Source organism: Pithys albifrons, chromosome 26 (genome assembly GCF_047495875.1).
Source record: "Pithys albifrons albifrons isolate INPA30051 chromosome 26, PitAlb_v1, whole genome shotgun sequence".
Lineage (NCBI taxonomy): Eukaryota > Metazoa > Chordata > Aves > Passeriformes > Thamnophilidae > Pithys > Pithys albifrons.
This window is the reverse complement of record NC_092483.1, coordinates 6443503-6466647: the sequence shown is the minus strand read 5'-3', so window position 1 is coordinate 6466647 and position 23145 is coordinate 6443503. Positions and strand designations below refer to the sequence as shown.

Here is a 23145-nt window from a genome sequence, read left to right as displayed (position 1 = left end):
TGAGTTGAAAGCAATCTCCCTTGTGTGTCAGTGTTGTTATTGTAATATTATTATTAAATTTTAGGTCTGACTTATAATCTCTCTTGTGGTGAGTTCATTTCCCCTGCTGGTTCACCTTTAAACCAGCACAGATATACACCCTTAGATCCGGCCTCAGAAGTAGGCACAACACAATTGATAGGATTGTTTATAGGACAAAGCAATCCAGACATTAGAAGGAAATTGCAGAAATTAGAACACCCAGATAATAAAAACCTAGAAAAACTGATGACTGAAGCTTGGAAAGTGTATAATAACAGAGAAAAGGAAGAAAAGAAACCAGTAAAGAAACCACATTTGGTAGCTATGGCCCAAGAATTCCCTGGAACGTATGGTCAGTGCCCTGTGGGACCCAGTGGAAAGTTCCCTGGATTTAATGCCAGGGGTAGAGGCCGTGGCAACCCCATGCGTGGGAGAGGAGGTACCCATATATCGAGAATAGGACCGAACCAGTGTTCCTACTGTCTGCAAATAGGTCACTGGAAACGGGACTGCCCCCTTTTGGCAACAAATCTTGAAAACTCCCCCACCACCACCATTGCACATCAAAACAATGAATGAAGGGGACCGGTGGGTTGTACCCTAGCAGATCCACTGGTTAAAGCTAGGGGAAGGTAACAGAGAGTTAGACTTTTTAATCAACACTGGAGCAACATTTTTGGTCTTAAATCAAAAACTGGTACCAAAAAGTGATGAATCTGTACAAGTTATAGAAGTGACAGGCCAACCAGAAAAAGCATTCTTTCTAAGACCCCTAAAGTACAAGATTGGGAAACAAATGGGTATACACCAATTCTTGTATTTGCCTAACTCTCCTAAGCCCCTGTTGGGGAGAGATTTGCTAGAAAACTTGGGAGCAGTTATTAACTTTAATAAAGGAGAACTTGAATTTATGGTAGATGAGGACAAGTGGATAGCTGCCCTAAGTTTGGCTGTGAGCTGCATTGAGCCAGAGCAAAACGATGGAAATAATAAGCGAATTATGGATAAAGCATAGCCCTTGGTATGGGTGACCGATACACCTGGGAGGTCAAAGCAAGCAATACCCATAAAAATCGAACTAATACCGGGGCAAAACCAGTAAACATAAAGCAATATCCACTGAAGTTAGAAGATAGAGAAGGAATAACACCCGTAATAAAGAAATTCCTAGAGTTAGGATTGTTAATAGAATGCGAGTCAGAATTTATTACACCCATCCTGCCAGTTAAGGAACCGAATGGAACATACAGGCTAGTACAGGATCTAAGGGCTGTAAATGAAATTGCGAAAATCATACATCCAGTAGTAGCTAATCCATATACCCTCTTAACCAAATTGAAAGATAGTTTAATCTGGTTTACAGTGTTAGATTTAAAAGATGCATTCTTTTGCCTTCCCTTAGCATCAGAAAGTCAGAAAATTTTTGCTTTTGAGTGGGAATCTATTGAAGGAAGAAAAACTCAATTAACTTGGATGGTGTTACCACAGGGATACAAAAATAGTCCCACAATCTTTGGAAACCAATTGGCTAAAGAATTAGAACAGTGGGAACGACCACTGGGAGATGGCGTTCTTCTACAAAACATGGATGACCTGCTTGTGGCTACAAAAACTGAAGAAGAATGTGTAGAATGGACAATTTCTCTCTTAAATTTCCTGGGCTTAAACGGATATCGAGTCTCTCAGCAGAAAGCGCAATTAGTACAAAAACAAGTCGTGTATTTAGGATATGAAATTTCAAAAGCACAAAGGTCCCTAGGAACAGCAAGAAAAAAAGCTATATGCCAAATGCCCAGGACAGAGACAGCCAGAGATTTACGAGCCTTCCTAGGCATGACTGGATGGTGCCGGTTGTGGATATACCAATATGGGGTATTGGCTAAGCCTCTATATGACTTACTTAAAGACACCAAAAGAACTGTAGAATGGATCCCTGAAGAAAATGCAGCCTTCAAAAGACTAAAACAAGAACTCATGAAGGCACCAACCTTAGGCTTGCCAGATGTGACGAAGCCATTTTGGCTGTTTTCACATGAACGCCAAGGAATGGCCCTAGGAGTGCTGGCCCAACAATTGGGACCATATAAAAGGGCCATAGCATACTTCTCAAAAAAACTAGATGAGGTGAGCAAAGGATGGGCTACATGTCTGAGGGCAGTGGCTGCCATAATTCTAAACATTGAAGAGGCCAGGAAGCTCACCTTGGGGCAAAAGATGACAGTGTTAGTGTCCCATACTGTATCAGCAGTATTAGAACAAAAGGGTGGCCATTGGTTGTCACCTTCGAGATTCCTAAAGTACCAGGCGATACTGGTTGAATCAGACAACGTAACGATTCAAGTGACTAACATTGTCAATCCAGCTTCATTCTTAGAAGGAAGAATGTCAGGAGAACCACTTGAACATGACTGCATAGAAACTATCGAAGCAGTGTACTCCAGCCGTCCAGATCTCAAAGAAGAACCAATCCCAGGAGCAGAAAACTGGTTCTCAGATGGCAGCAGTTTTGTGAAGCAAGGCGTGAGAATGGCTGGTTATGCAGTAACCACAACGGAGCAGGTAATCGAGTCAAATCCCTTACTGGAAGGAACCTCTGCACAGAAGGCAGAACTGATAGCTCTCACTCAAGCTCTTGAGTTAGCAGAAGGACAATGTATAAACGTATGGACACATTCTAAATATGCCTTTTCTGTTGTGCATGCTCGTGGAGCGATCTGGAAAGAACGGGGACGATTGACTGCCCAAGGAAAGACCATAAAGCATGCGGAAGAAATTCTACGATTACTAGAAGCTGTCCAGCTCCCGGAACAAGTGTCCGTGATGCTTTGTAAGGGACACCTGAAAGGTAACACCGTCCCAGAAATAGGTAATAGGAAAGCCGACGCAGAGGCTAAGCTGGCTGCTACAAAGAGCCAAGAGTCACTAATAGCCGCATTAGGACCTGGGGAGTTAAATACCAACTTCCAACCAGAATATCAGGAAGCAGATCATAGATGGATACAAAGAAATAAAGTTAAGCTACTAGATAATGGATGGGGCCAATTAGAAACAGGACAGTTAGTATTACCAGGAAAATTAATGTGGCAATTTATAAAAACAGAACATGAGAAAACCCATTGAGGTCCAGATCCCCTCTATCAGCACCTGAAAGCTAGAATAGCAGGACAGAAATTCTATACTACTGATGCCGAAAGGGTTTTTGTTCTGATTTGCACATTTTGTAGATTTTAGGAACACAGTAGTTGTAGATTTTTAGAGGGTTAATATTTCTAACAGTTTAAGTTTAATGCCTTTCTATCACTACCCCTGTCCCAGAACAGGGAGCTCAAATTCCTTTAGTTAATTAATCTTGTTTAGACTCCTTTCCAAGGTAAAGAGCTGAAGGATATCAGAAGGCCTACAGAACGAAACATAAACATAGGTCAGAGTAACCCAAAAGTCAGAATTGGATGAACTCCAAGAGACCTTTGTGTGCCTGAGGAAGAAGAGTTGATGAAGACAGAGGGTCTTGACGACCCCAGACCCAATTCCAGGGGGTTGGACCAGGGGTGGGACTGGGGCTGGACTGAAAAATGTGTAAAGCAATGGTTGGAAGGATCTTATTATAAAAGCCATGGAAACAAGAACTAACACACATGCATGTCATCCTGTATTCCTGTGGCCTGTAGGCCCTGTGATATTAAAGGACCTTTACTTTTTATCTTACCCTACACTAACGTGGCTCGAAGTCCTGTTTTTGGGGGGAAGGGTCATTCACGGCATCACTACCATAAAGCAAGTGACCTCCCAGTGTGAGCGTTGCCTGATAAAACAATCCAAACACTGGAACCAAAATACACTTAGGGGCAATTAACAAAGGAAAATTCCCAGGAGAAATGTGGCAAATTGATTTCTCCAAACTCCCAAGAAAAGGGGGGTACAGATATCTTTTAGTTTTAATGGACACATTTTCTGGGTGGCCTGAAGCCTTTCCGTGTAGAACATGCAAAGAAAGAGAGGTGATTAAAGTTTTACTGAATGAAATCATACCAAGGTTTGGCGTGCCTAAGGGCATTTCCTCGGATCGAGGAACACATTTCTGTGCAAAAGTTGTAAAGGCAATAAGCAAAGCATTACAAATCAAATGGCAACTGCATACGCCCTATAGGCCACAAGCTAGTGGGCAAGTGGAAAAAATGAACCATCTTATCAAACCACAAATTGCTAAAATATGCCAAGAAACTAACTTACAATGGTACCAAGCTTTGCCTATTGCTTTAATCAGATTGAGGGTCAAGCCAAGATCAAAAGAGAAACTGAGTCCCTTTGAAATTCTCTATGGGCGACCCTATGCAATGCAAATTGTAAACAGTGAAGCTATAGATCAAGTAGGTAACCAATATGTATATGATTATGTTACTGCAATAGGAAAACATTTTGATAAAAACGCCACGATAGTAATAGAACAACAACCCAAACAGCCTGACAGTAAATTGCACCCGTTTAACCCTGGTGATTTGGTATATCTTCAGAATCTTTTAGGAAAACCCCTACAAGAAAAGTGGGAAGGACCGTTCCAGGTGTTGCTGACCACCTTTACTGCAGTCCGGATAAAGGAACGGCCTACCTGGATCCACTACTCACGAGTTAAGAAAGCCCCAGAGCCCAAGCAAGAAAACTCCTCCTCGGGAAATGGGTCCGAGTTTCACTAACGTACAGAAACATTGTTGGATAAGAGTCTTATTAACAATAATTACAGAACTTAGACCAAAAGTAAAACCCTGGGAGGTAATACCATTAGCCCAGGAGTTAGCCCGGACCAGGGGAAGAGGTTGGTCACGGTCACCACGAATCAGACAAAGATGGCCAAAAGGACCAGGTCACCAATGTAAACGTGAGTGGCATAAGCGCCACTATATCTGGTACAAAATACTTTGTGGCGGATGTCAGCAAATCTGGTGCATTCATCAAAATTTCTATAGAGTAATCGGTATTTGTGAAAATTGTGATGACAATTTTAACCAATTCATTTTGGAAAATTATAGAAATTTAATAGAGCAACATTGGTCACCACGGGACTCGGAGTTAGAGTGGTGGGAAACAGCAGCATTGGTAGTAGAGAACAAAGAACACTGGGACTTAATTGATTTTGAGTATCGAACCAGGACCGCTGTACAAAGGATTCTCAGTGAAGACTCAACCAGAGTGTTAACTCAATATTGTGGGGCACAAGTTAGAGCCAACCCATGGCAAAGTTACAGCGAAGAATCGTGGGAAAGACTAACAACAGCAACTGTTTCTGTTCCTTCAACTCCCTATAGACTGGACCAGGAGTTCTGGGGGAGGTTGAACGTTGAATCGTAAGAAAACAGAAAAGGATCCCCGAGACGACTTTGAAAAGATGGACCTGACCAAACTTCTAGCATTGATTCCCGGACTTTGGATAAGTATGACCTCGTCACAAGACCCCGCGCTAGAATGGCCATGGACTAACACACGAATAATTGAAACACGCCCATGGATTGATGTGCCACACACCGACCAGGACCCTGAGCCAAGCCTAGCTATCTATGTCTTACATAACAACCAGTCATATATGCCACAAGAATGGCAGGAAGTCCAGGGTAAGTTAGACAGCATAACCGGGGGAAAAGGAGAAGAAATTCAAATAGGGTGCAAGGCCATTAACATGTTAGGGCAAGGGACTGAACAAGTTAAATTGACCATAACACCAAAGAAAAACTCAGTACTTACATCTAGCCACATGAAAGACACCCAGCACTCTGTTTGGATCCAGAGACCTGGCCCAGTCAGTTGTTTATGGGACAAAGTAAGAGACAATAGTGAGGCAAAGTGTGAGCTCAAAATAGTTTTAGCCCAACCAGTTACGGTACCTCTCATATGGATCAGCAAAGATCAAGCTACATCTGAAATGTTCATGATCCAAGTCATAGAAAATCCTACCATTGCCTTACCTATAGAAACAACAACTAACGTTCCCACAACTCCCACAGCCTCTATCCCAAATTGTAAAAGAATGCATAACCTGACCTTCATTGGACCTCAAGTAATAAGGCACTCAAACGGGCAGAAGCTATTGTTAGATCCCGCATATTCACTAAAGAAAATTCAAGTCAATGTTCAGGTAAATGTATCGCAGTTGCAAGGGGAATGTTGGCCCTTTATACACCAAAGCCTTACAGGCTGGAATGCATGGCTAGCAGTCAGGTCGTATCCCAAACGAACCCGCAGAGATGTGACTGGGTGGTTAGGAACAGGATTAGGAGTACTGAACACGATTGATCAAGAAGTGTTGATAAATAAGTTAAGCTCAGCCACTTCAAATTTAGGAGAGCTTAAAGTTCCCCTAAGCTCATCTACGCTTGCTCTGGCTGAAACGCAATCAGTAGCGGCTAAACTACTGACCCTAGTAGCTAATCATACAGCTGAAGATTTCCTCAAAATTGCAGATTATGCTGGTGATATTAGTAGGACAGTTGCACTAGCCCTGCAATGCATCCAAACGCAACAGTGGGTGCAATCCGTAGCAGCAGGAATTCTACGAGAAGGAACCTCAGGAATTTTGCCCCAGGAAATACGAGAAATAATAGCCAGAAACAGTTCCACTACTCAGTTCGAGAAAGATCATCAAGCTTGGTGTCATTTAGTAAATTTCACTTATAACCCTCAGCATGAACAAATTGAGGCGTATGTGCTCACGATCAGTGCCGCAAAAGAACGAGCAATTTTTCCTGTTTTAACTTTAGGGTTGATACATCAGAATGTTTTAGTACGACCGATAAATCATAATGTCTGGGCAAGTTACGACCACATTAAAGGCAAATGGCAGTCAGTTAGCCTAGAGACATGTATCCTTAAGGGACACCTAGGTTATATCTGCGAAAACACCATTGTAGAAGGGGAAGACCTGTGCTTAGATGCTGAAAATAGCATCTGCACTTTTGAAATGCTTCCCCAAAATCAAACCCGATCGCAGGTCTACTATATCGGTAATGGATGCGCATGTATTAGGACTCCTTGTACCAGCCTTACTGTTGACCATTGCCACGAAGCAACTAACGGTACTAATTTCTGTGTATGCAACTTTACTCACATCATAGGCTGTGACTTTAATTACACTGTTCCTGTAACCACTAGGCAGTTAATAGAAGTAGATTATAGTCTGTATCACAATATACCCAACCTGCAAATAGGCATGAACACTGAGCTTCTTAGAAAAATGCTTAAACATCCTGACATAGAAAAGCTAATACAGGGAGTAAATAAGAGCACTCAACGCATGCTATGGCAAGTAGAACATGACGCAGCAGACATAACTATCCTGACAAAGGTAGAACAAGAAAGAGAACATCAATGGTGGGATATCCTAACAGGACGCTCCCCTACTGCAACTCAGGTGTTCCACTCCCTAGTACATCCAATGATAGCCATAGCAGTAAGTACCATCCTGCTAACACTCCTGAATGTGTATCTATGGTTCAAAGTAAGCACCATCATTAAAAGAACACAAACAATGTGGATCATGATACAAACCTATCGGAACTCTTTCATGCTTGATGGAAGAATCCGTAAGCCATAAGAAAAGGGGGGAAATGAAGCAGAGCAAAACCCAGAACCTAAAGAGTTGTGTAAAATAACCCTTAAAAGGTAGTTAAGACAGGAAAGTACCCAACATTTAGACAAGCCAGGCATGAGGAATTACCCAAAGAGATAAGGCTTGAGACTCATCCAAAACAAGACAAAATATGCATACTTAGATATATAACAGAACAGACTGACCTAAAGAAAGAAGATAAGAAACTCAAAGCACCATTTTTGGCAAAGCCCATCTTAAAGTCAGCAAAACCCAAGCAAAGTTGAAAAGTTCACTGAGGATGAGGACCAGAAATATGACCACTGCCAGATGAAGTAACAGGATCTCCCACCAGAATATTCCTCAAAAAGACAACCACACCCCTGACTCCGCCTGGACTCCGCCTGCTATGAATAGTACAACTAAGTGTTGCAATATTATAATTATGTGTTGCAATAATATGAATATTCATGTAGAAATGTTGCAGTCTCTCACAGAAAATGTATAAATACTGTAGCTTTGCACTGTTGACTTTGGAACTCTATTTCCAGATGTTAATCGGAGAGTTCCCCAACGTTGCACCAATAAATACCTTTGCTGTTTATTGACCAAAATTCTGTCTCTAAACAGTTTTATTCTTCCTCTTTGGGCATCAGACTTAAGCAACCAAAGAGATATTTCATATCATCTGACATCAAATCAGGTATAAAAGCAAGTGAGGGAGGTGCCTCTGCCTTTTCCTTCACAGCTACTTGACTGGGAAGGACGTGTTGTGTTGTTCTGCGAGACCAGGCCTCACTGCCGCTGACCGCTACTTCACAGCTGTTTTGGTTTGGGGAAGTAAACATTTTTTATTGTTGGTTTTTCTCCTCTCTTGTTGGATGTTTCTCAGGAAGAGTCTTTTGGGGTGTTTTTGTGGGTCTGGGTGGTGGAATCTGTATTACTGGGTAGGCGACGCAGTGTGGAGTTATTGTTGTTTCTTCTTACCTTTGTATTTATGTGTTATATTGCATTTGGCTTTTAATTTTATCTCTTCTGTGTAAATATAAAAACCTTGCCATTTTAAGTTTTAATTCTAGGGTTTTTTCCTCCCTTTCCCTCAGCGGTGGGGGCCTCTGACTCTATAGTTGGTACTTGGCATTTTGCCAGGTCAGCCTACTACACCTGTAGACACTAAATGAACTACTATGAAGAAAATTAACTAAATCTCAGCAAAAATCAGTACACTCAGAACAAAAAAATTACTTTCTATTCTTTTGTTCCACAAACAAAGCCCTAGGGACTGGCTAAAGCATTTAGGGATTCCATTCCATTTCCTGCCTGGGCATGGCTACTCCTCCAAACGGATTCAGGTGAGTGAGGGGTGGGTCAGGCTCGTTAGCGGGTGCTAGGGGAGGCTATATAAGAGCCTCCAAAGGAGCACCAGTGACAGCAGTTGCTCATGCATCCAACAGGAGCAGGTAAACAGGGGCGTGGCAGGGCTAGCAGACAGGGCACAACCAGCTCTCATAGGTGAGTTTGTTGTTGGGGTTTTTCTGGTTTTGTTTTTTGTTTGTTGGGTTTTTTTTCTCTTTCCCCAACTTCACTAAAGCTAGTAATGGTTTCCAGAAAAATGAAAACCACTGCTGCTGTTATTACATGGAGTGTGCCTACACAGACACTACCCTCCAAGATGGATGCAGCCACCCAGGCCTCTGGCTGTGCAGAGTGTGTGAGCCTGGCATTGGTACCAGAGAATGGTGTGGGAGGCACCTGTGTACAATGTGAGCAGGTCAATGACTTGCTGTGCCTGGTGGCAGAGCTTAAGGAAGAGGTAGAGAGACTAAGATGCATTACAGAGAGTGAAAAGGAAATTGACTGGTGGAGTCAAACCCTTTTGACCCCTAAGGGAGTCCAACAAGAGGTAACGAAGCCCTGCCCCTCCTGTCATAAGGCAGATGGAGCAGACCAAATTGATGGGGGGGAATGGAAACAGGTCCCTGATCGGAGAGGTAAAAGAACCCTCTCTCGAACCCCATCACAACCCTGGGTGCCCTTAAAGAATAGATATGAAGCCCTGGACCCAGAAAGTCAGGCAGAAAACAGCCAAGAAGATTTGCCTGGAGAGCCTCCTGGCTCGACACCAACTACAAGACGGATTACAACCGCAGCTATAAGGAGAAAAAGAAGGGTGGTTGTAGTCAGTGACTCTCTTCTGAAGGGGACAGAGGGCCCTATATGTCATCCAGACCCATCCCACAGGGAGATCTGCTGCCTTTCCGGGGCCAGGGTGAGGGATATTAGTAGGAGACTTCCTGAACTAATTCAGCCTTCAGACTATTATCCCCTGTTAGCAGTCCAAGCTGGCAGCAAGGACATTAGTGGAAGAAATTCCAGGATGATTCAAAAAGACTTTAAAGGACTGGGTCGGTCAGTTCATGGAACAGGAGCGCAGGTGATATTTGCCTTAGTTCCTGTGCATCTGGGATGGATGAGGAGTTAAATAATGAGAGGAGTAGAAAAGCTCATCTCATCAACAGGTGGCTAAAGGACTGGTGCCACCGTCGAAATTTTGAGGTTTTTGACCATGGGGCAAACTCCATGGTACCCAGTCTCCTCAAATCAGATGGGCTTCATCCTTCAAGGAAGAGCAAGAGGACTGTAGCCCATAAGTTGGCAGGGCTAACCAGGAGGGCATTAAACTGGGTTTGAAGGGGGAAGGGATTGAAACTGGGTTCTCCAAAGATCAGCCTAAGAATGGAAAGCCTGAGTTAAGAGTGAAATCAGCAGCCCAGCTGAAGTGCATGTACACTAATGCACTGTAATGGTTTGACCCATGGCTTCCCCAGTAACCATTGTATCTAAGGAAGTTACAAGTATTCCACACGTGTCTTCCACGTAGCAGTGGGGGAGTGGTTGTTCCTTTGTTCCGGTCCTTGGCTGAGGAGTTGGAGGGAGGTGGTGGAAGTCTGGTCCCTCTGGTCCCTGGTGTTTCTCCTGTCCTGGGTGAGATTGTTTCATTCTTGTTCCCCTTCCTTGAGTTTTTAATTGTATTTGTTTTGATTCATTCGGTTTCTCTGGGTTGGGTTGGTGTCTTCCCTATTTCCCAGCTAATCAATCCCCTTTTCTCCCTTCCCCTCTCCCCTGGGGGGTGAGATCCTATGTATTGTGTATACAGTGTGGTTTGTAAATGTTAGTAAATATAATTTATTCTTTTTATTCAGTTCAGTTTCTTTAAAGTGCGTTTCTTTTCAGTTTTTTTTCCCTTTCCTTTGCTGGGAAGGTTCTGGGAGGGGGAAGGGGGGGGGCCAGTCCAGGGTTGGCAACAGCTAGGCCAAACCTGCGACATTATTGGAGGTTCCACCGAGATACTGACCTTGAGTTGTTTGGTAAACAATTCTCTGTTTAGAGAACAGTGGCCGGGAGAACTGCCAACTGAAGTGGTATTATCAAAAGAGTATCTTTTTGTTATAAACAAGGTTTTTGTTTGGGAACAGAGGACTCAGGCATAAGGTAAACAATAGAAAGAATGGTTTTCACCCTTTTTAGCAAATACCTGAGAGGTACCAGAGGAGGTCAGTCCAACCATGCTGGCATGGCCTGGCAGTCTCTTGTAGTGAAAGGCCTCCTGTTAAGTGTCTTTCTATTCTTTTACACACTGATGGTGCTAATGCTTACTCCCACTCTGAGAGGTCTCCTAGGGACATACCTAGGTCTGCCTGATAATTGTCATCCATGTAAGGCCCTCCTGAATCTTGACATTAAAGGTCTGTTAAATTATGACATTAATGGACTATTGAGAGAGATCCCTACTGTTACAATTGGTCCCAGTTATTACCTAAATTGTGTTGTGACAGCACTAGTGTTTATGAAGGTAATGAAACTGTTGTATAAGATTGGAAGAATGCTGGCACTTTGTTGCTTCCCTTGTTTCAGACCTAAGAAAGGCTATGCCTCTGGGGGACTCGCTGGAACTTTGGAAGGGGCTTTGGACAGGCCAGTCCCTGGGTGGGATGGGCCTTGGTCGGATCTCGGTAAAGTGCTAGGGCGTATCTCACCCTCCGCTCTTTGGAAGTTCACGCCAGAAGAAGTGTGTGACTCTGCCGAGGTGGCCCGCTGTTTATCAGAAGAGTGTTTTTCCTATGAGGACCCGTATACGCGAGTCTCTGCTTTGTGTTGGGGCTTGGCTAGTGCTTATCGATGTGCCATAGACTACTGTCACTGGCTTGAGGACAGGATAGAATATGGAGATATGCCATCCGAGACCTGTGCAGTCCCCGTTCAGGCTACCGAAAGTGAAGTCCAAACACAGCATGAGGTCGATGTTGTTTCTGTAGAGACCCAAACTCAAGCAGCTGAAACTAATACAGCCTCCGTCCCATCTGTAGAAACCCAAACTCAAGCTGCAGACCCGGACATGGCTACCTCCGCTGTCCCTGCTAAAACTACAGTTGAGACTCAGACTCAAACAGAGGCCAACAAAGCCCCCATTCACTCTGTAGGGACCCAAACTCAAGTTTCAGCCTCTGTTTGCTCAGTAGAAACCCAAACTCAGGTTTCAAATCTGGACAAGGCCATTTCTGCTGTCCCTTCTACAACCACAGCTGAAACTCAGACGCAAGCTGAAGCTAATACAGCCTCTGTTTGCTCGACAGAAACCCAAACTCAGGCTGCAAATCTGGACAAGGCTATTTCTGCTGTCCCCGCTACAACCACGGCTGAAACCCAGACGCAAGCTGAAGCTAATACAGCTTCCAGTTGTTCCGTAGAAATTCAGACTCAAGCCGTAGATCTGGAGGTTGCCATCTCTATTAAGCCTGCTAAGACCACAGTTGAAGCTCAGACTCAGGCCGACGTCGATACAGTTTCTATTCGCTCTGTGGGAACTCAGACTCAAGCTGCAGATCTGGAAGCGGCCATTCCTACTAAACCCACCAAGACCACAGTTGAAGCTCAAACTCAAGCCGACGCGGATACAGTTCCTATTCGCTCTGTGGGAACTCAAACTGAAGTTATGGACTGGAAGATTATCATTGCCCCCATAAAGAAGAAAACAACGAGGACAAAGGAGACTACAAAACCCATAGAGCCACCTCTGCAATTGGAACAAGAAGAAGAAGAAGAGGAACAAGAAGAAGAAGAAAAAGAAGAAGAAGAAGAAGTAGACGAAGAAGCAGCTGCGAGAGAGGAAGAAACTACTGTGACGATGGAAGGAGCGACGGCACAAGAGGAAAGAATAGTCACAGTAGAAGAGGGAGCAGCCGCCAGAGAGGGAGGAGTGGTCACAAGGGATGGGGCACACCTAATGGGACTGGGGGCACGCCCAAAAGAGACCAGAGGCATGCCTGGAGAAAGGAAAGGGACGGTGCGAGCATCCTGGGATAGAATAACATTCGACGATTGGTGCTCTGACTACACACGCAAGTACCCAGTGGAGGAAGAGAGGAGGTCAACGCGCTTCCGTCAGCCTGAGGAAGGACCATTTCAGCCTCTCCAAAGGCAACCCTCCCTTGGAAGTATGATTCCGCCTCCCCATACTAGACCTACATTTGAGGGAATAGATGACCGGGGAAGGCCCTTACCCCGGCCTTCCAAAGACTATGTGCTACCTCCATTCATCAGACCTGATGAACAACGCAGGAGCTCCCTTTTACGGGGTGCACGAGCTAGGAGTCTTTCCCCACGGCTCGAACGAAGTAGAAGTCTCTCTCCACAGCGTGGGCGACGTAGGAGCCCATCCTCCCGGAGTGAACACCATAGAAGCTCATCTTCACGGCCTGAACAATCCCCATCTTCTCGTGAGAGGGTCAGAAAGGAAGTGAGAGAGGTTCCACGAAGGAGTGGAAGAGTAAAAACACAGGTAGAGAGAATAGTACGTGGGAGAGATGGACAGGAAATAATGAGGGAAAGTGAAATTATACGATCATTGACCCCAAAGGAGATTCGAGATATACGAAGGGATTACAGTCGGTGGCCCGATGAACGCATCCTCACCTGGCTGGTGCGATGTTGGGACCAGGGGGCCAGTAGTCATGTGCTGGAAGGTCATGAAGCACAACAATTGGGATCTCTTGCCCGAGACCGTGAAATAGAACAGGAAATGGGACAGGGGGAGATGGCATCCAGTCTCTGGACCCGAATCCTCCGTGCCGTGAGGGCAAGATACCCATTTAAAGAGTATTTGGTGAGTGCTCCGAGAGAGTGGAATACTGCAGAAGAAGGCATCCAGTATCTGCGGGAACTGGCCATGCTGGAGATTATATACTCCGATCCAAATTACTATGACATCTTGGTCCCAGAGAAGATGCCATGCACACAGCCGATGTGGGATAAGGTGATGAATGGGGCCCCTAAGTCTTATATGCCATGTCTGATATCTGCATACCCTCTAAGTATGGACGAGAATGAGATACACGTTGACAGAATGTGTCACTGGATACGGAGAATATCAGAAACCATGAGAGTCCCCTCTAACCACCAGCATTCTTCCCTCTACAGTGGGGAAAGGGTAGGGAGGAATCCTAGACGCTCTGTGTATGAAGAAGAACCTAGAGGCAAAGGTACTAGAGGTCGCAAAGAAAGGTCTCGTTCTCATTCTCATTCAAGTTCCTGTTCTCGTTCTCGGTCCCGTTCCCGTTCTTGGTCACCTCATGCAGCACGAGGGAGAACTAGAGACCATCAGAGGAATACTAGACGCTCTGTGTATGAAGAAGAACCTAGACACAGACGTTCTAGAGGTCGCAAAGAAAGGTCTCGTTCTTATTCTCGTTCCAGTTCTCGTTCTCATTCCCGCTCCCGTTCTCGGTCATCTCATGCAGCACGAGAGAAAACTGGAAGCCCCAGGAGTAAGACACAAAGTGAGCGTGGTTTCTTGTGGGCCCTTCTGCGCGAACTAGGGGAAAACATGAAAAAATGGCACGGTGAACCCACCTCTAAACTTAAAGCCCGAGTGCAAGAATTAAAACGGAAAGTAGCTGGCAAGAAAGCTGTCCACATAGTTGAAGCAAAGACCCCGGAAAAGAAACATCGATCTCCGAGACGCAAAAGAAACAACTCCCCCCATGCTGATGAAGGAGCCTCTGACAGAGCATCACACACGTCAGATGGAGAATGCTCCGACCAGAAACAACAATAGAGGGGCCCTGCCTCCTGCCAGGAGGAGGAGAGGGACGAGGATGATAATCGGGTTTACTGGGCTGTGTGGGTTCGATGGCCTGGCACATCGGATCCTCAGAAATATCGAGCTTTGGTAGATACTGGTGCCCAATGTACATTAATGCCATCAGAACATGAGGGTACAGAGACTGTGTCTATTTCTGGAGTAACCGGAGGGTCTCAGGACCTGTCGGTGGTAGAGGCTGACATGAGCCTAACAGGAGACCAATGGGAAAAGCATTCCATTGTGACAGGACCAGAAGCCCCTAGCATTCTTGGTATGGACTATTTAAAAAGAGGACACTTTAAGGACCCGAAGGGGTACCGGTGGGCTTTTGGTGTAGCCACAGTGATTGAAGGAGAGTCCAAACAGTTGTCTACTCTCCCTGGTCTCTCAGAAGACCCTTCTGCTGTGGGATTACTCCGAGTCAATGATCAAGAAGTACCGATGGCCACTGCAACTGTACATAGGCGACAGTATCGTACAAACCGAGATGCTGTGATTCCCATCCATAAAATGATCAGGAAGCTGGAGAGCCAAGGGGTGGTCAGCAGAACACACTCACCCTTCAACAGCCCTATCTGGCCTGTACGTAAATCAGATGGAGAATGGAGATTGACTGTGGACTATCGTGGCCTGAATGAAGTTACGCCACCGTTGAGTGCTGCTGTGCCAGATATGTTGGAGCTCCAGTATGAGCTGGAGTCCAAAGCAGCAAAGTGGTATGCCACTATTGACATTGCTAATGCATTCTTCTCCGTTCCTCTGGCTCCAGAGTGCAGGCCACAGTTTGCTTTCACCTGGAGGGGCGTGCAGTACACTTGGAACCGATTGCCCCAGGGGTGGAAACACAGTCCAACCATTTGTCATGGGCTGATCCAGGCCACATTGGAGAAGGGTGGGGCCCCAGAACACATCCAGTATATTGATGATGTCATTGTATGGGGAGACACAGCAGAAGAAGTTTTTGAAAAAGGACGAAAGATTATTCAGATTCTCCTCAAAGCTGGTTTTGCCATCAAAAAGAGCAAGGTCAAGGGACCTGCCAGAGAGATTCAGTTCCTTGGGGTGAAATGGCAAGATGGATGTCGCCAGATTCCAACCGACGTCATCAATAAGATTGTAGCAATGGCTCCACCGACTAACAAGAAAGAGACCCAAGCGTTTCTGGGAGCCATAGGCTTCTGGCGAATGCACATCCCAGAGTACAGCCAGATTGTGAGCCCTCTCTATTTTGTGACCCGTAAAAAGAACATTTTCCAATGGGGTCCTGAACAACAACAGGCTTTCAAGCAGATCAAACAAGAAATCGCACATGCCGTGGCTCTTGGACCAGTCAGGACGGGACCAGATGTGAAGAATGTACTTTATTCCACAGCTGGAGATAAAGGTCCCTCCTGGAGCCTCTGGCAAAAGGTGCCTGGTGAGACACGAGGGCGACCACTTGGTTTCTGGAGCCGAAGCTACAAAGGCTCTGAGGCCAATTACACCCCTATGGAGAAGGAAATCCTAGCGGCATATGAAGGCATACGAGCAGCCTCAGAGGTAATTGGTACTGAAGCCCAGCTTTTCCTGGCACCTCGACTACCAGTGTTAAGCTGGATGTTTAAGGGAAAAGTGCCCCCTACACACCATGCCACCGATGCCACGTGGAGCAAGTGGATTGCTTTGATTACACAACGTGTTCGAATTGGGAGCTCGAATCGCCCTGGAATTCTAGAAATTATAACCAATTGGCCTGAAGGTGGGAACTTCAGCCTGGCAGATGAAGAAGAGGAAGAGTCAGTGAGTCGAGCTGAAGAAGCTCCACCATATATTCAGCTGCCAGATGAAGAAACACGTTATGCCCTTTTCACTGATGGTTCTTGCCGTATCGTAGGGAGGAGCCGGAAGTGGAGAGCAGCTGTGTGGAATCCCACCCAGCGGGTGGCAGAAGCCACTGAGGGGAAAGGCGAATCGAGTCAGTTTGCAGAACTCAAAGCTGTCCAATTGGCCCTAGACATTGCAGAAAGAGAAGGATGGCCAAGGCTTTACTTGTATACCGACTCATGGATGATAACAAATGCTCTCTGGGGATGGCTAGATCGGTGGGAGAAGATGAATTGGAGGCGTAGAGGGAAGCCCATCTGGGCTGCAAATCTGTGGCAAGACATTGCTGCCAGAGTAAAGAAATTGAACGTGAGAGTCCGCCATGTAGATGCCCATGTGCCCAAAAGTCGAGCTAACGAGGAACAAGATAATAACAGACAGGCAGACCGAGCTGCACAGATTGAGGTGTCACAAGTAGACCTCGATTGGCAGCAAAAGGGAGAATTGTTCCTAGCTCAATGGGCCCATGATGCTTCAGGCCATCAAGGCCGGGATGCAACCTACAAATGGGCGCGAGACCGAGGGGTGGATTTAACTATAGACACTATTTCCCAGGTTATCCGCGATTGTGAAACCTGTGCTGCCATTAAGCAGGCAAAAAGGTTGAAGCCCCTTTGGTATGGTGGACGCTGGGACAAGTATAAATACGGAGAGGCCTGGCAGGTTGACTACATCACATTGCCACAGACTAGCCAAGGTAAGCGCTATGTGCTTACCATGGTGGAAGCGACCACCGGATGGTTAGAGACATATTCAGTACCACATGCAACAGCCCGGAATACTATCTTGGGCCTTGAGAAACAGGTCTTGTGGAGGCATGGCACTCCAGATCGCATTGAGTCAGATAATGGGACTCATTTCAAGAACAATCTAGTGGCCACTTGGGCACGGGAGCATGGTATTGAATGGGTATATCACATTCCATATCATGCACCTGCTGCTGGAAAGGTTGAAAGGTGCAATGGACTGTTAAAAACAACTCTGAAGGCACTAGGTGGAGGAACCTTCAAGAACTGGGATAAGCATTTAGCCAAGGCCACCTGGTTGGTTAACACCAGAGGCTCTGTCAATCGAGCTGGTCCTGCCCAAGCAGAATCCCTCCACACGGTAGATGGAGACAAAGTTCCAGCGATTCACTTGAGAGGCATGTTAGGGAAATCTGTCTGGATTACCCCTCCCTTGGGCCAAGACAAACCCATTTGTGGGATTGTTTTTGCCCAAGGGTCCGGAAACACCTGGTGGGTAATGAGGAAGGATGGTGAGATCCAGTGTGTGCCCCAAGGCAATCTAGCCTTGGGGAAGAACTAATGTTGTGCTTTGAGTTGTGTTTTGCAGAAAACCAGACACGAGACGAGGAAAGAACCCAAACAAAGCCGGTACTGGTATCCCATGATGTCCAACGATAAGGCAGCCCTAAACTGTGGACTAGGCCTCAACTTGGAACTGTGACTCTAACCAAAAGGCAATGGACTAAAGCTGAACTTATGCTGGTGTTGATCCTTGATGACAAGACATCTGCCTTGAAGGACCGCATATGGACTATATATATATATATATATGTGTGTGGGATATAAGCAAATGCAATAATACAAAGATTGCGTGGAAAGACCAGTGTGGAATAAGGGGTGGAGAATGTAATGGTTTGACCCATGGCTTCCCCAGTAACCATTGTATCTAAGGAAGTTACAAGTATTCCACACGTGTCTTCCACGTAGCAGTGGGGGAGTGGTTGTTCCTTTGTTCCGGTCCTTGGCTGAGGAGTTGGAGGGAGGTGGTGGAAGTCTGGTCCCTCTGGTCCCTGGTGTTTCTCCTGTCCTGGGTGAGATTGTTTCATTCTTGTTCCCCTTCCTTGAGTTTTTAATTGTATTTGTTTTGATTCATTCGGTTTCTCTGGGTTGGGTTGGTGTCTTCCCTATTTCCCAGCTAATCAATCCCCTTTTCTCCCTTCCCCTCTCCCCTGGGGGGTGAGATCCTATGTATTGTGTATACAGTGTGGTTTGTAAATGTTAGTAAATATAATTTATTCTTTTTATTCAGTTCAGTTTCTTTAAAGTGCGTTTCTTTTCAGTTTTTTTTTCCCTTTCCTTTGCTGGGAAGGTTCTGGGAGGGGGAAGGGGGGGGCCAGTCCAGGGTTGGCAACAGCTAGGCCAAACCTGCGACATGCACGCAGTATGGGAAACAAACAAGAGGAGCTGGAAGCCATAGTGCAGCAGGAAAACTATGACATAGTTGCTGTCACAGAAACATGATGGGATTACTCACACAACTGAAGTGCTGCTATGGGGAGCGACAGGCTCTTCAGAAAGGACAGGCAGGGAAGGAGAGGTGGAGGGGTGGCTTTCTATGTTAGAGAGTCTCTTGACTCTGTTGAAGTTGAGGTCAGCAGTGACAAGGTTGAGTGCCAGTGGACCAGAATCAGGGGCAAGGCCAACAAGGCTGACATCTTTGTGGGTGTCTGTTACAGACCGCCCAACCAGGATGATGAAGGAGATGAATTATTCTACAAGCAGCTGGCAGATGTCTCAAAATCTCCAGCCCTTGTTCTTGTGGGTGACTTTAACCTGCCAGATATCTGCTGGGAGCTCCATACTGCAGAGAAGAGGGAGTCAAGGAGGTTCCTGGAGTGTATAGAGGACAATTTCCTTCAACTGGCAAATGAGCCTACCAGGGGTAAGGCCCTGCTAGAACTACTGTTTACAAAGAGAGAGGGGCTGGTGAATGATGTAGTGGTTGGAGGCTGTCTGGGGCACAGCGACCATGAAATTGTAGAATTTCCAACATGCAGAGATGCAAGGAGAGCCATCATTAAAACCTCTACACTGGACTTCCGGAGGGCAGATTTTGGCCTATTTAAAAGACTAATTCAGAGCATACCCTGGGAAACAACCCTTAAAAACAAGGGGGTCCAGGAGGGATGGACATGTTTCAAGCAGGAAATTTTGAGTGCGCAGGAACAGGCTATACCAGTGTGCCGAAAGGCCAGCCGGAGGGGAAGAATGGCCAGCTTGGTTAAATAGGAAGATTCTGAAGGAAATCAAGGATAAAAAGAAAGTTTACTGACTGTGGAAAAAAGGGCTGGCTACTTATGAAGAATTTATGAAGAGAGCTCGGTCATGCAAAAAAAAAAAAACAGGGAAAGAAAAGTGGAATTTGAAGTTAATTTGCCCAATTCTGTTAGGGATAACAAAAAGTGCTTCTATAAATACATTAATAACAAAAGGAGGGGCAAGGAAAACCTCCATTCTCTGTTGGACTTGGAGGGAAATATAGTTAACAAAGTTGAGGAGAAGGCTGAGGTTTTTAAAACCTACTTTGCCTCAGATTTTACCAGTAACACAGGTGGCCCTCAAGACAACTGGCCTCTGGAGCTGGTAGACAGAGAGAGGGAGCTGAATAGCCCCCCTGTATTCCAGGAGGATATAGTTACTTACTGAGCCAGCTGGATCCTCACAAGTCTATGGGATCCATTCCAGGGTGATGAGGGAGCTGGCAGAAGAGCTTGCCAAGCCACTCTCCATCATCATCCAACAGTCCTGGCTCTCTGGGGAGGTCCCAGATGATTGGAAGTTGGCCAATGTCACCCCAATCCACAAAAAGGGCTACAAGGAGGACCCTGGCAACTACAGGCCTGTCAGCCTGACCTCCGTGCCTGGCAGGGTTATGGAGCAGTTCATCCTGAGTGCAATCACACAGCACCTTCAGGATGGACAAGGGATTAGACCCAGCCAGCATGGGTTTAGGAGGGGCAGGTCCTGTCTGACCAACCTGATCTCCTTTTACGATCAGGTGACCGACCTGGTGGATGAGGGTAGGGCTGTGGATGTGGTCTATCTAGACTTCAGCAAGGCCTTTGACACTGTCTCCCATAATATAATCCTGGAAAAGCTGGTAGCCCATGGCTTGGACAAGTGTACCCTCTGCTGGATTAGGAGCTGGCTGGGGGGCCGGGCCCAGAGAGTGCTGGTGAACAGAGCTGCATCCAGCTGGCGGCCGGTCACTAGTGGTGTTCCCCAGAGGGCAGTGTTGGGCCCATTCCCATTTAACATCTTTATTGATGATTTAGATGAGGGGATTGAGACCATCATCACCAAATTTGCTGATGACACCTAGTTGGGAGGGAGTGCTGGAAGGCAGGAGGGCTCTGCAGAGGGATCTGAATAGACTTGAGTGATGGGCTGATTCCAGTGGGATGAGGTTTAACAAGGCCAAGTGCCAGGTCCTGCACTTTGGCCACAACAACCCCATGCAGCGCTACAGGTTGGGGACAGAGCGGCTGGAGAGCAGCCAGGCAGAAAGGGATCTGGGGGTACTAATTGACAGGAAGCTCAACATGAGCCAACCGTGTGCCCAGGTGGCCAAGAAGGCCAATGGTACCCTGTCCTGTATCAAAAATATTGTAGATAGCAAGACCAGGGCAGTGATCCTCCTCCTGTACTCTGTGTTGGTGAGGCCACACCTTGAGTACTGTGTTCAGTTCTGGGCCCCTCAGTTCAGGAAAGATATTGAGGTGCTGGAGCGTGTCCAGAGAAGAGCAACAAGGCTGGTGAAGGGACTGGAGCACAAGTCCCATGGGGAGAGGCTGAGGGAGCTGGGGTTGTTTAGCCTGGAGAAGAGGAGGCTTAGAGGTGACCTCATCACTGTCTATAACTACCTGAAGGGAAGTTCTAGCCAGGTGGGGGTTGGTCTCTTCTCCCAGGCACTCAGGAATAGGACACGGGGGCAGGGGCTTAAGCTCTGCCAGGGGAAATTTAAGTAGGATATAAGAAAAAAATTCTTTACAGAGAGAGTAATCAGGCATTGGAATGGCCTGCCCAGAGAGGTGGTGGATTTACCATCCCTGGAGGTTTTAAAATTGAGATTGGATGTGGCACTGAGTGCCATGATCTGGTAAACGGACTGGAGTTGGACCAAGGGTTGGACTTGATGATCTCGGAGGTCTTTTCCAACTCAATTGATTCTATGATCCTTTGCCATCACCTGAAAGGTTTGTTAGATTTTTTTTTTGAAAACTTCGTACTATGTGCCAGGAAGAACAGTATTATTTCTCAGGAATGGGACTGACCGAGAATGAGAGTGACTTCTTGATCTCCACCTTTCCCTAGATCTAGACCGTTTTTTCAGGGGACTTCTGGATCCGCGTCTGTCCTTATGTCTTGAGAGTGACGTGTTGTGAGATCTACTTCTATATGAATATTGCCAGGAGAAAAATACTTTAATATTTAAACTTCATAAAAATTAGGTGGACCAAGAAGGAAATAAGACCCTCTCCCTCTAAATCTTGCCTCACTACATAAAATTACATAGAGGTACACCTCAGTAATATACTGCCTACCAACATTTTTTGTAAAAATGGATACTTTAAGCTTCACCAGGTGCACATGCTCTCCTTTGAAATAATGCACCATTTAAGTAATTGTAGTGGGTTGACCCTGGCTGGATGCCAGGTACCCACTAATGCTGCTCTCTCCCTCCCCTCTGCAACTGGACAGAGGAGAGAAAAAACACAAACGAGGGATTCATGTGTTAAGAACAGGGAGAGGTCACTTACTGATCATCATCACATACAAATCAGACTCAAAGTGGGGATATTAATTAAATTTATTACTAAGAAGATCAGACCAGAAGAGTGAGAAATAATCTTAAAAACACCTTCCCCCCACCCCTCCTTCCTTCCAAGTTCTACCTCCTCCCCGCCAGCGGTGCAGGGAGATGGGGAATGGGGGTTATGGTCTGTTGTTTCTGTCGCTGTCAGGGAGAGGAGTCCTTCCCCTGCTTCCCGTGGGGTCCCTCCCATGGGAAACAGTCTTCCACAAACCTCTCCGGGGTGAGGTCATCCCATGGGCAACAGTTCTTCTCAAAACTACTGTCCCGTGGGTCACTTCTCCATGGGATTCAGTCCTTCAGGCACAGGCTGCTCCAGCGGGGGGTCCCCCACAGGGCCACAAGGCCTACCATGGAAAACTTGCTCCAGCGTGGGCTCCTCACTCCACAGGCTGCAGGATCCTGCTCCAACATGGGCCTCCCACGAGATCACAGCCTCCTTCGCATATCCACCCGCTCTGGCGTGGGCTCCTCCATGGACTGCAGATGGATCTCTGCACCCCAATGATCCTCCATGGTCTGCAGGGGGACAGTCTGCTCCATGGTCTACACCATGGGCTGTAGGGGCCTCAGCTCCGGTGCCAGGTTTACCTCCTCCCCATCCTTCTCCACTGACCTTGGTGTCTACATTGTTATTTGCATGTTCTCACTCTGCTCTTCCCTTGCTGCAATTTTCATCTGCGCAATAACTTTCTTTCCATTTTTAAATATGTTATCACAGAGGCGTCACTATCATTCCTAATTGACTCAGCCTTGCCCAGCAGCAGGAAGCCCATCCTGGAGCCAGCTGGTATTGGCTCCACCAGACATGGGGGAAGCTTCTAGCAGCTTCTAATAGAAGCCACCCCTGTAGCCCCCCTGCTACCAAAAGCCTGGCCACAGAAACCCAATACAGTAATGTTGAGGAATATCTGAACAGCACAGGCCATAGCATGCTGCTAGAAGC

At 46.3% G+C, this 23145-nt stretch overlaps 1 protein-coding gene across 1 annotated transcript in view; it reads right to left on the bottom strand.

The window, feature by feature from the left end:
• Window positions 1-22742, bottom strand: part of LOC139683031 (splicing regulatory glutamine/lysine-rich protein 1-like) — a 74326-nt gene extending 51584 nt beyond the window's left edge. Inside the window, exons 1-2 of the mRNA XM_071577736.1 lie at window positions 22633-22742; window positions 21661-21822 (exon numbers count right to left, since the gene is read on the bottom strand). Coding sequence (XP_071433837.1) covers window positions 21661-21822; window positions 22633-22742 — 272 coding nt within the window. The remainder of the gene's footprint in view (window positions 1-21660; window positions 21823-22632) is intronic.
• Window positions 22743-23145: the final 403 nt, after the last annotated feature.